Raw genomic sequence first — 12,040 nt, 5'->3', positions numbered from 1 at the left:
TGGTTGGAAATTGGCAGGGGAGGACTAAAATTTCCTCAACTCACCTTTTGGTTCTGTCACTGTGTTTACCTGAGGGTTATTGTACCAGGCTAGGGTGACTGGGATTCACTGTCCAACTTGGCTAGTAGGATACCCTGTCCAACCACTCTGTAAAGATGGCGGGGGTAGGGGGGAATGTAGGTAAGAGTGGTCCTGTAAGCTAGGCACTCTCCCAAAGTTTCCACTACCCATGAGATGGATGGCCCACTCCTGCAATGGCATGACTGTGACTAGGGAGGGGTAATTCTGAGTGTTGAAACAAAACTTGAAAAGGCACAGAAACAGCCAGCCTTATGGCTCAAATACTGTCTACCCCCAAAGTTGATGGGTTGCCCCCACACACACAATGGGGCACCGTCCTAACCTTTCCCCCAGGTGGCCCAATGCAGTTTCCTCTCCCCTTGACACTGAGGCATTGCTGGGGCAGGTGAGGGAGAGTGGCTGTGTGTCTGCAATACCATCTGAAGGGAACTGACAAAACAGGACAGCAGAGGGAGCTTCCTCAAACTGCACATAAAGAACACTATGCTCTTCCCCTGGTTGGACTTAAATATTTCTGAACATCAGAGTTCTCTATCAAGTAAAAGGAAGTTGGGAGGGGAAATGCCACCTCTGTGAAATATCACCCGAAGAAAAACCGAGTGACTTGCCATTAGTTTGAAGACGGCAAGAAAGGAACATCTCAGAAGTGGAGCCTCATCCTTCGATTTTTAACACAAGAGGAATTGTTCTTTGGCAAGTAAGTACATTTATTATTAGCTTAATATGGGGATAGCTTGGTGGATCTAGTTACCAACAACCTAACTGCTTTTTAAACAAACATACCTCCAATATGCATCCCTTCCCCCCAGAGGGCCTTCTGGGGGTCTCTTATTCCGACATATTGGAGAATCATTATTAGAGTTATGACTCTAGATGGTGGAAAGGAAAGTGGAAACTGTTAGTCGCTTAGTCGTGTCTGACTCTTTGTGACCCCATGGACTGTAACCCGCCAGTTCCTCTGTCCAAGGGATTCTCCAGGCAAGAATACTGGAGTGGGTTGCCATTTCCTTCTTCACGGGATCTTTCCAACTCAGGGACTGAATCTGGGTCTGCTGCACTGTAGGCAGATTCTTTACTGCCTGAGCCACCAGCAAAGCCTGGGCATCAGTTATGGCCCTACACGGTAGAAAATATTAATTTTTCAAGCTGAATTTGAGTTTTCCAAAGCCAGTAAAATTCTGATGAATAAGTGAATCCAGGCTAATTCTGATTAAAATACAGTATGGTTGATAAGACAATCGCATGTGACTGACAGACTAACTCTGGGGTGGTTCCCCAAGAGGGGTCCCAAACATCTGGGTAGCACCCAGACTAGGTCTCTGTTGGAATCGGAGAGGATCACATCAAAGCACAGCTTTCATTTTTATTCCTAATGTTTAATATATTCACTAAAAAAAAAAAAATCAGCTTGCTCACATTATAGTACATAATATAGCCAAGTAATGATTTCCGTATGTCTTTTCTCTTCCCCTTTTACTGACACTCTTTCACTGATTGAAATCCTCTACCCCTTTAAGACACAGTCTTTGAGTTCAGTTCAGTTCAGTCGCTCAGTTGTGTCCGACTCTTTGCGACCCCGTGAATCGCAGCACGCCAGGCCTCCCTGTCCATCACTAACTCCCGGAGTTTACTCAAACTCATGACCATCGAGTCAGTGATGCCATTCAGCCATCTCAACCTCTGTCGTCCCCTTCTCCTCCTGCCCCTAATCCCTCCCAGCATCAGGGTCTTTTCCACTGAGTCAACTCTTCGCATGAGGCGGCCAAAGTATTGGAGTTTCAGCTTCAGCATCAGTCCTTCCAAGGAACACCCAGGACTGATTTCCTTTAGGATGGACTGGTTGGATCTCCTTGCTGTCCAAGGGGATCTCAAGAGTTTTCTCCAACACCGCAATTCAAAAGCATCAATTTTTCAGCGCTCAGCTTTCTTCACAGTCCAACTCTCACATCCATACATGACCACTGGAAAAACTATATCCTTGACTAGACGGACTTTTGTTGGCAAAGTAATGTCTCTGCTTTTTAATATGCTCTCTAGGTTGGTCATAACTTTCCTTCCAAGGAGTAAGCATCTTTTAATTTCATGGCTGCAATCACCATCTGCAGTGATTTTGGAGCCCCCAAAAATAAAGTCAGCCACTGTTTCCACTGTTTCCCCATCTGTTTGCCATGAAGTGATGGGACCAGATGCCGTGATCTCAGTTTTCTGAATGTTGAGCTTTAAACAGTCTTTGTGTAGAAGCATTTAAAAACAGAAACATTTGTTTTTCTGTGTTAATATAGTAAGAAAGAAGTAGTTTCATGACTTAAGTACTGCCGTGGGCAAAATATGCCCTCCCTGGTGCTCTGTGTTTCTCGATATGTTCTAAAGAGGGTCCAAGCTTTCATGGGTTGGCTGGCTGGTGTCCAGGGCCCTTTAATTCTCTTTGTTTCTAGTCTTCAACATCTCCCAGCAGTGGGAGAGTGGTGGTTGGTTCTTGGAACATGCGCAAGGCAGGGTCACTTCCTCAAATGTCCGTCAAGTCTTGCTTTTCCCTCAAGATTGTGCTGTGATTTAGAGGTTGCTCAGATTACAATCCCTGACTCATTTCAGGCAGTAAACTAAGAGGTTTTACAACCCACGGCAGGCCAATCTTCCTTCCCGGATGACTTTTTTTTTTTTTTCTTTTCAGGTTGTGAAGATAAATCCTGTCTTTTACTTTTAGGAGCCTAGATACCCAGATACTCCAGCCAGCGTTTCCTCGGTGTGTTTTGCAAACATCACGGGCGAACCCTCTGTGTGGGGGCAACTGAATTGTCTTCTGCCCTGCCTGGTGTAAGCTGTGAGGTGCCATCTCTCACGTGGCTTGAAGCTGTTTGCCTTTGTTTTCCGTCCTCCCCAGCAGAAGCCATGGGTCACACAATGAAGTGGGGAACACTACCACCCAAGCGTCCATACCTCTGGCTCTCTCAGCTCTTGGTGCTCGCTGGTCTTTTTCACTTCTGTTCAGGTAAGCAACTTTCAAGAACTTGACTGAGTCCACCACTTCGGGGTTTGGAAGGGAAAGGACATGGCGTTCTCTGTGCTGTCTCCTTCTGTCGCCCTGCAAGAGGGAAGGGACATTCAGGGTATTTCAGTCCATTTTAGGGATGAGAAAACAGGTTCAGAAAGGTTAAAGGACTTGTCCTCGATCACACAACAAGCCAGTGGCCAAGCTAGCTCAGGAACACAGACCTTAAAGGAAAGGTGGGGCCGTGTTATTTTAACAAAACCAAAAGCCAATTCAGAAGGACAGCTTAGAGTTGTGATCTCCTCCACTAGATGCTCCTTTACGTTCTGTGACACACTCAGGGCACACTGGCCTTGGGCTCTGCTTCCCAAGCTACATTTCCATGAGACAACACAGCTAACATCCTCTGCTTCTAAAACTGAACAGCAATGATCTTTCCAAGTTGAAGGGGGAAAAGAAAGTAGTGGTGACATACAATCTTTTTCATATTAAAATTTTCTCTTAATATTTACTTTTATGCTATATGTGCCAATGCCCTTTGTCAATGCTGGCATCTAACATTAGGTATCAGATTTAGCACAAATCATATTTTGAGTTACTTTTAACTTACTACATAGGTATTTCAGGTGCATCCTACGAAGAGTATTTTGACTTCTGGAGACTTTATCCAGCTCAGGTGCTGAATTTGGGGGGCTGTTGGGAAGGATGGTGCTGATTCTGCTGACAGGGTGGTTCTGACTTTTTTTTAGAAGGCAGAACAAATAAAAGATCTGCATTTCTGCTGAGCAGCATACCTGCCTGGTTTCCTCAAAATAAAGAGGAGATTTTGCCTCCTGCACAGTTTCCTAGTCTTCAAAGAACCAAATATCAAAGGATCTTCTCTTAAGCTCTGCTTGCTCAAACTGCAGTCATCACCCAGAATGACTTTGCGGGTTGCGGGGCGGGTGGCGGGGCACAGGGGGGTTGGCACAGTAGCGAAAGATGATCACAATACAGGTATTTATACATTTTCTGTCCTGAAATTGCTATTTGACACTGTTGCTGAAGCAAGAGAACCATGATTCAAGTTTCACAATTTATACATCAGATTTTGCAGATATTTAACAGTAATATTTCAAACAGTTATAATTTTTTTTCTGGGTAGTTGAAGGCAGCATTCCCAATCTAGAGTCTTCTGGGGAGTCTAAATGAGCTTTACAAGATTTAAAAGTAAATTTACAGGCTTCCTAGAAATGTGGTGCGTGTGCAAGCATGTGTGTGTGTGAGAGAGAGAGAGAGAGAAAGAGAGAGAGAGGTGGGGGAGGGGTGAGGAGAAAGAAACAAAATAAAAAAGAGAGAAAGCATAAAAAGAAAATTAAAACCAAGACTTTAGCAATTATACCAGAAAAATTAGAAGTACTTTGAACTAAAGCTAAAGAAATGTTTTTGGAAAGCACCCTGCTGTACAGTCACACCCAGATTTTATTGTTGCTATACTGAGTCAACAAAGGAATCCATGAACTTCTTTTGTCTGAACACCTGCTGTGTAAAAGATGGACCTTGGAAAAACTGAGCCTCAGATTCCTGCTCTCAAAGAGAGATTTGAGTATGTTAGCTGGAGAAGGCCAAAGTAATTAATCTGCAAGCAAGTGAAGAGCAGAGAAGTGCCTGGCTCTGACTGTAAGCGCCCCTGACCTGGGAAAGGCAGGCAGGCTTTATGGGGGAGGATGGGGATCGCAGCAGCAGAGCTTGAGCAGAGCTGTAGCACGGACAAATGCACAAAGATGAGGATGAGTCAGCGGGTGGGGGACTCATTTTCTGGTTTAATCATTTGTATATTCAACAAACACTGAGCCTCTCTTATGTACAATACACTTTTCTTGGTCCTGAGGACAAGCTGTTAGCAAAATTGACGTGGCTTTTGCCTTCATGGAATTTAGTCATTAGCATGAAGATGAAGATGAATCAATCATTAAAATGAATATATGACCAAGAAACATGATGTTTCCCTGCCAGAGGGGAGGGTGGTGAGAGTGAGCTGGGTGAAGGTGGAAGAAGCAGCATGTGAGGGACATGGAGGAGCAAGGAAGTGAAAATGGGCAATGTTGGGGCAGTAGGGAGACAGAGACTAGACTCTGTGCTCCAAGGCCAGGGATCTGGAAGTTATTTGGAGGACTGGAAGGCCACAGAGGATTTTAAGCAGGGGAGTGACAGTCTCTGCCAGGGTTGCTCACACTTTAATTATACATACCAATCACCTGGAGGACTCTTTAAGAAGCAGCTTCTAGAACAGGGGATTTTTAAAAAAATTTTATTTTATATTGGAGTAGAGTTGATTAACAATATTGTGTTAGTTTCAGGTGTACAGCAGAGTGATTCAGTTATACGTATACACGTGTCTATTCTTTTTCAAATTCTTTTCCCATTTAGGTTATTACAGAATATTGAGCAGAGTTCCCTGTAGCACAGGGGATTTTTAGAGCAGTGAAAATACTGGGTATGATACTGTAATGGTAGATGCATGTCATTATACAGTTGTCAAAACCCATAGAATGTACAGCACCAAGAATGATGTCTAATGTAAACTGTGGACTTTGGGTGATAGTGATGTGTCAGTGTAACTTCACTGATTGTCACAAAGGTACCACTCTGGCATGGGATGTTGATAGTGGGGGAGGCTGCACCCATGGGAGCTGGGGTACATGGGTACTGTCTGTACTTTATGTTCATTTTGCTATGAACTTAAAACTGCTGTAAAAAATAAAGGCCATATATGTATTTTTAAAAATGCAGTTTCTGCTTAGGTGGGCTTTGGGGAGGGGCCAGCAAATCTGTATTTCTAACAATCAGCCAGGTGATATTGATGCTACTGGTCCATAGTCCTTTAGGTTTAGTAGTAAAAGATACATTATACAAAAAAAGACAAAGACAGTGCTGCTAAAGCATGAAGAATGGCTTTTAGAGCAGTCAGTACAATCAGGGAGGACTTTGTTCAGGGCAGGGGATTTGCCCCCTCCTCTCCTCCCCTGTGCAGGAAAGCTACACTTGCACCTGTCCTCATCCGCTGCTCCCCGGGACAGGGGGACCTCTTTCCCGCACAGGGCAGCACCAGCAGGGCTCCTGTTTCACTTCTGGTTTGGTCTGCAGAGGGAGGAGCCCTGGACTCATGTGCTCCAGAGACTGGTGGTCGTCTAATATGGGCACCTTTTTCTCAGAGCTGGGGTCCTCTCAGGGAGACACAGCCCTAAGGAGAGGAGAGAGACCTTAGGTAGGAGTAGGCCAGGAATTCAGGACAGGTGTTGGCCTGGAAGTCTATAACATGAGGAACACTGAGCTAGAGGAAAAGAGGGCCCCAGAGTGCCACTGTAAACAGGGCCTCTCCCCTGTCGCCATGTTCTGTCTGCATGCCGCTGGCCAAGATGTCCCCAAAGCCACGCTTCTTGCTATGACTACGGTGGTACCAGCTGTTCAAGTACCTGAGCATTCTGGAGAGAGACACAGAAGTAAGGATCAGATTTACAAAGAGCATGTAGTCTGGGTCTGTAGAGGAAAGTTGAGAGCAGTGTATAAATCAGGTCACCCCTGTAAATTTGTCAGCTGCTGGAGAGCAGATGCCTTTAGCCCCCTTGTGTACCCAGCACCTAGCCCAGGGCCCACACCAGCCCTGTGGATGCTGGCTCACTTAATCAAAAGCACTTAGAAGGGTCCCAAAAGGTCACTTCCATTGTGTTAAAGGTCACACAGACCATTAAATCTCCAGATGGTGAGATTATAGGTGATTATTATGTTTTTCTTTATTTTTCATTCTTTCCAAATTTAATGTGTGTTTCTTTTAGAGTCAGGGAAAACCTTTATTTAAAAAGCACACCACAGTCCTCAGCAAGATACACAACAGCACACGGTGATCTAAGCTGCTGTGGGCACCTGATTTTTTCTCCTTTAAAAGTGTTGGTACAGCTCTCCTGACCACTGCTGGGCTTCACCTATGAGGAAGGGGTGCTGTGGCCAGCCCACTGTGCCCACACTGCCTCCCCCTTCTTTGGAGGGACTAGGGGAGACTCATGGCTCCCTATACTGGGTTCTTTTTTCTTTAAAGCTTAATATTAGATTTTATTGTAGTATCTCCCAATTGTCCTGCATGGGTTTATTGCTGTTTTTCCTGCAAAATGGTAAAAATTTTTTTTTACCATTTTAAAGTGTGTGATTCAGTGGTTTTTAGTATAATCACAAAGAAGTGAAACCATCACCACTATAATTTCGGAACATTTCTATCATTCAAAAATGAAACTCCAAACCCATTAGCTGTCCCTCTCCATTCCCTCTACCCCACCTCTTGGTAGACATTAATCTAATTTGTCTCCATGAATTTGCCTATTCTGGACATTTCTTTTAACTGGAGCTATATAATATATGGCCTTTGTGTCTGGCTTCTTTCATTTAGCACAATGTTTTTAAGGTTCGTCTATGTTGTAGTAACAGTGCCTCACACCTGTTCTGGTTAAATAATATTCCATTGTATTTTGAGTTCTGAGAGGTACATTATTTGTCTAGAACTAGTGTACTGTGCATTTGCTGGCAGAAGGCTCCCTCTCTTGGGGAGTTATCAGTGGGGAGCTGCTGTGATCGGGGCAGGAAGCAGGCAGAGGGGTCAGGAAGGGCAGGGGTTCTGAAGTGTACCCAGAGTGCCCTGCGGGTGGGGCGGTTTGCACACAGACTTGCAAGAGATGAGCGAGGTTGCCTTCCATCCCTGCAGCCCCTCCTCCCCCTCACAGTTGGGCAGACAGTTGGTGACGGTGGGCACTGGGTGCCAGTTGGGAGCAGTACTCAGTGCACGTGTCAGCCAGTTACCACAGTGATTCTGGCCCCATCCTGGGTGTGACTCAACACAGGAGGCGCAGGAGGTGCTGTGCATGAGAAGCAACCCCATGGGGAAAAAACACAACTGTATAGCTTTTACGGTTCATAAAGCACTTTACATCTGGGTGTCATGTGACCCTGTGGTAATTAGGGGAAGTAAGTTAGGGAGATAGTATTATGACCATTTTGTAGAAATTATACCTGAGGCCCAAGGAGGTTAATCAAAGGTTATGAGTCTAATACACAGCAGATGGAATCAGATCCCATCTCCTAAGGCCTAGCCAGGCATTCAGCAAGTACTTAGGGAGCACCTGCTTTGGGCCAGGCCCTAGTTCTACAGACATGACAACAAGCAAAACAGATAAAGTCCCTGCTCTCATGGTCCCCAAAGTAACTCCAGCTGATATGTAGCAGCTAGAGACAAGCTCAAGAGAGAAACAAATCAGGGCAAGTGACTCAAAAGGAGCATGAGGATGGTGCTGGTTGGGGAGAGTCAGAGAAGGCTCACCATAAGGGGACATCTTCCCTGAAGGAAGCAAAGGACAGAGCTGTGTGGAAGTCTGGAAAGGCAACAGTCCTGATCGTGTGCCTGGTACTGGGTCAGGTTTTACCTACATTCCCTCACAGAAACCTCAACCCACATTATCAGGTAGGTGCTGCTAGGCCGTTTGTAAGACGGCAAAGCAAGCTCAGAATCCAACAATGCAGGCAGTAATGCTGAGACACGCCTCTCCCCTCCAGAACCACTGAAGCAGACACAACCCTTCAGAAGTCTTTCAACAGTTTTCTTGTAACCATGTGTAGCAGAGTCCCTGAGTATGAAAGCCAGGTCCTGGCGGGAATTGCCCAGAAGATTTTTGTTCCTCTTTTCAGTCTGGTTCTTCCTCAGCAACAGAGTCTGGTGAGGGGATCTCACATAGGAACATCGAAGAGCCCATTGATGGTTTGCTGTTGACCTTTACACAAACACCCACACTTCTCCTCAGATGGCTGGACAAAAACTCCTTAAGAACCATCATTGAAATTTTTCAGTGAAGAAAATTTTCAGATCAGTTTCAGTTAAGATTTCTTTTTGCTAATGTCACCACATGTCAAAATTAGAAATCCTGGATTATTTTTGGGTGGGAACAAACAGCGCAGGAAAGACTCAGTTATTCAGGACCCCAGATGACTGAGCTGCTTTCTGTCATGGGGTCTGTCTGGTCCACAGCAAGATCAGTGTCTGTCATAACCCCAGAGTGAAAGAGACCAGAGGGTACGAGAGGAAGGAGAAAGAGGAAAGGAAACCTTTATGGAAGACCTGCTAGGTACTAGGGACTTTTCCACATATACAGTTTAATTTGAATTTAAGTTTTCAATCATCCTGAGAGGTTGGCATCAAACCATTTTACAGATGAGGAAACAGGTTAGTCAGTAAGTGGCTGAGCTGGGACTAGAACCCAAGTCAACAGGAATCCTTCTACATACCATTTTGTTTTAGTTGTATCTTTTTTTAAAAGAGAGTTTTGATTATTTAGCTATTTCATGCTCTCCTAAAATATAAAGGGACTCCTGAAAGTCCCTAGGAGTTCAAACCAGTCAATCTTAAGGGAGATCAACCCTGAGAACACTTTGGAAGGACTGATGCTAAAGCTGAAGCTCCAATATTTTGGTCATCTGATGCGAACAGCCCTCACTGGAAAAGTCCCTGATGCTGGGAAAGATTAAGGGCAGAACGAGAAGAGGGAGAGGAGCTGTCAGAGCATGAGATGGCTGGATGGCATCACTGATGCAATGGACATGAACTTGGGGAAACTTTGGGAGATGGTGAGGGACAGGGAGGCCTGGCATGTTGCAGTCCATGGGGTCGCTAAGAATCGGACATGACTGGGCGACTGAACAACAAAGTATAACTTTTCATTTATTTCCCTTTTTCAGTTATATTCCCTAAATCTAGGGCTGGCAATGTTCAGCACAACTGCTGAAAGAAGTGCCCTGGATCATTCTAAGGTACCTCACACTGCTGTGAAAATACCCGCAATCACAAAACTCTCTTCCTAAATGCTGCGGTGGGGCCACATCCAGTCTGATGTAGGCTGGAAGGTTGGCTGGGGAGGTGGAGACGGGCTAGTGTCCCATGATCCTGCTGTCCAGGGAGAGCAGGCCTGGAAATGAGATCCCTATCTTAGTGAGATGGGGGCCTCCCCGGGGTTCTGTGTGGCTCTGAAGGATACTGAAGGGAAGATGTCAGCACTGGGGGCCTTCAGGGCTGGCCAGTTGTGAAAGTGCTGGGGTTTTGGAGGGGCTCTGCTTTTAGGTCAAGCACAGCGTGGGAAAAGTTACTATGCTTTCTAAGCAAAAAAACAGAAAATATAGTCTTTCAAGGATTTTGGTGCTACTGATGAGTGTTTAGGAGCTAACAAAAATATGAAGTTTGGTGCTGAAATTCTGTGATATGCTGATGGGAAATGGGCAAATGTTTTAAACGGGGATCTTCTTGCCAAGTTAGGTTGTAGGGGACCAGCTATTTGGATTGCAGATAGCCAAGGAAGATAAAGACAGGATAGCCATCTGTTTAAATAGATAGAGAGGGCAGAAATGGTCCGGAGGTGTAACTGAGGTCTTGTCACATGGAGATGAGGACAGCCATTTCAATCTGAAGTCACGGGTCAAGCTGGGCCTGGAAGATGGGACCCGGCTCAGAGCAGGCAGTGCTGGCTTATCTATCCTAGAACTGGGTCTCAAATGAGGGAAACAAATAAATAAGGAGAGTGATCCAAAAAGTTCTCTGCAAAACTGGAGCAGTTTTCTTTCCTATGCTTAGTTTTCTCGTCTATAAAATAAGACCACCAAAATGAATGACCAGGGAAATTCCTTCAAAATCTCACATTCCTTAACTATGACTTCTCTGTCCCCATGGGACTGAGAACACTGTCTCACCGGTAGTTGGCATTCATGTGCTGGGGTCTCCTAAAGTCCTTCTTCTTTTGGGACTAGTGTAACTTTTCTCTCATTGTCCATGGACAGACAAATGGATAAAGAAAGTGTGGCATATATTAATACATACAGTGGAATATTTAGTCATTAACATCATTATCACTCCTTAAAAAGGAAGGGAATTCTGACACATGTAAAACACAGAGGAACCTTGAGGGTATTATGCCAAGTGGAATAAACCAGTCACAAAAAGACAAATAAATACTGTATGATTTGGAATCTGAAGTAGTAAAATTCATAGAAACATAAAGTTGAGTGGTGGTTACCAGGGGGCTGAAGGGAGGGAAAGGGGGGAGCAGTTTAATGCATACAGCATGGAAAATCTGTTTCACAACAATGTGAAGATACTGGACGCTACTGAGCTGTACATTTTAAAATGGTTAAGATGGTAAAATCTATGTTATTGTTTTAATCACGATTATTTAAATGGAGAAAAAAAATGCACTGGAGACCAAAAGAAAAAAAAAAATCAACTGAACACTCTGTCCAATCCTGCTTAGACACTAAATACAACACTCTGAATTCTGTTACTGCCAACTCTGAATTCCTGCTTGTGCAGGCATCTTACATTTAACAGACACAAGATCTTATTTTGTTTGCCTCTCCATAGGCATCATCCCAAAGAGTGTGACCAAAAGAGTGAAAGAAGCAGTAGTGCTATCCTGTGATTACAACACATCCACTGAAGAACTGACAAGCCTTCGGATCTATTGGCAAAAGGATAGTGAGATGGTGCTGGCTGTCTTGCTTGGAAAAGTGCAGGTGTGGCCCAAATACGAGAACCGTACCATCACTGACATCACCAATAACCCCTGCATTGTGATCCTGGCTCTGCGCCTGTCAGACAGTGGCACCTACACCTGTGTTATTCAGAAGCCTGAGACAGGGACTTATAAAGTGGAGCACCTGACTAAAGTGAGGTTAATGATCAGAGGTCAGTGGAACTTTCTGATTTTCAATAAGCCATCAATAGGAGTATGTCTTTGATGTCCTTAGAGACACATTCCTATTGGTTTAAGTGGAAATTTTACCAGAGGGGCCTATCTCACTTCATTTCTTAGGGTTGAGTCTCTAGTTTTACAGTAAATCCTAATTTATTTTCTCAGGATGTCCTGGAAATATTTGTTAGTTGCATTTCTTGCACTTTGACAGTCCAAG

The 12,040-nt window shown here is 44.6% G+C and overlaps 2 protein-coding genes across 3 annotated transcripts in view; one reads left to right on the top strand and one right to left on the bottom strand.

Annotated features, from left to right (window-relative positions):
* Positions 1–1,436: 1,436 nt before the first annotated feature.
* Positions 1,437–12,040, bottom strand: part of TIMMDC1 (translocase of inner mitochondrial membrane domain containing 1) — a 46,822-nt gene continuing 36,218 nt past the window's right edge. The window contains exon 9 of the transcript XR_011487202.1: positions 1,437–3,163. The gene's annotated coding sequence lies outside the window, so the exon portion shown is untranslated. The remainder of the gene's footprint in view (positions 3,164–12,040) is intronic.
* The window catches only part of CD80 (CD80 molecule), a 31,520-nt gene continuing 22,450 nt past the window's right edge, over positions 2,971–12,040 (top strand). For both annotated transcript variants that reach the window (XM_070466013.1, XM_020891739.2), the window contains exons 1-2: positions 2,971–3,070; positions 11,493–11,816. In XM_070466013.1, coding sequence (XP_070322114.1) covers positions 2,971–3,070; positions 11,493–11,816 — 424 coding nt within the window. The remainder of the gene's footprint in view (positions 3,071–11,492; positions 11,817–12,040) is intronic.

Source organism: Odocoileus virginianus, chromosome 4, assembly GCF_023699985.2.
Source record: "Odocoileus virginianus isolate 20LAN1187 ecotype Illinois chromosome 4, Ovbor_1.2, whole genome shotgun sequence".
In the NCBI taxonomy this organism is placed as follows: domain Eukaryota; kingdom Metazoa; phylum Chordata; class Mammalia; order Artiodactyla; family Cervidae; genus Odocoileus; species Odocoileus virginianus.
The sequence above is the reverse complement of the archived record's forward strand: the minus strand, read 5'-3'. Positions and strand labels throughout refer to the sequence as shown.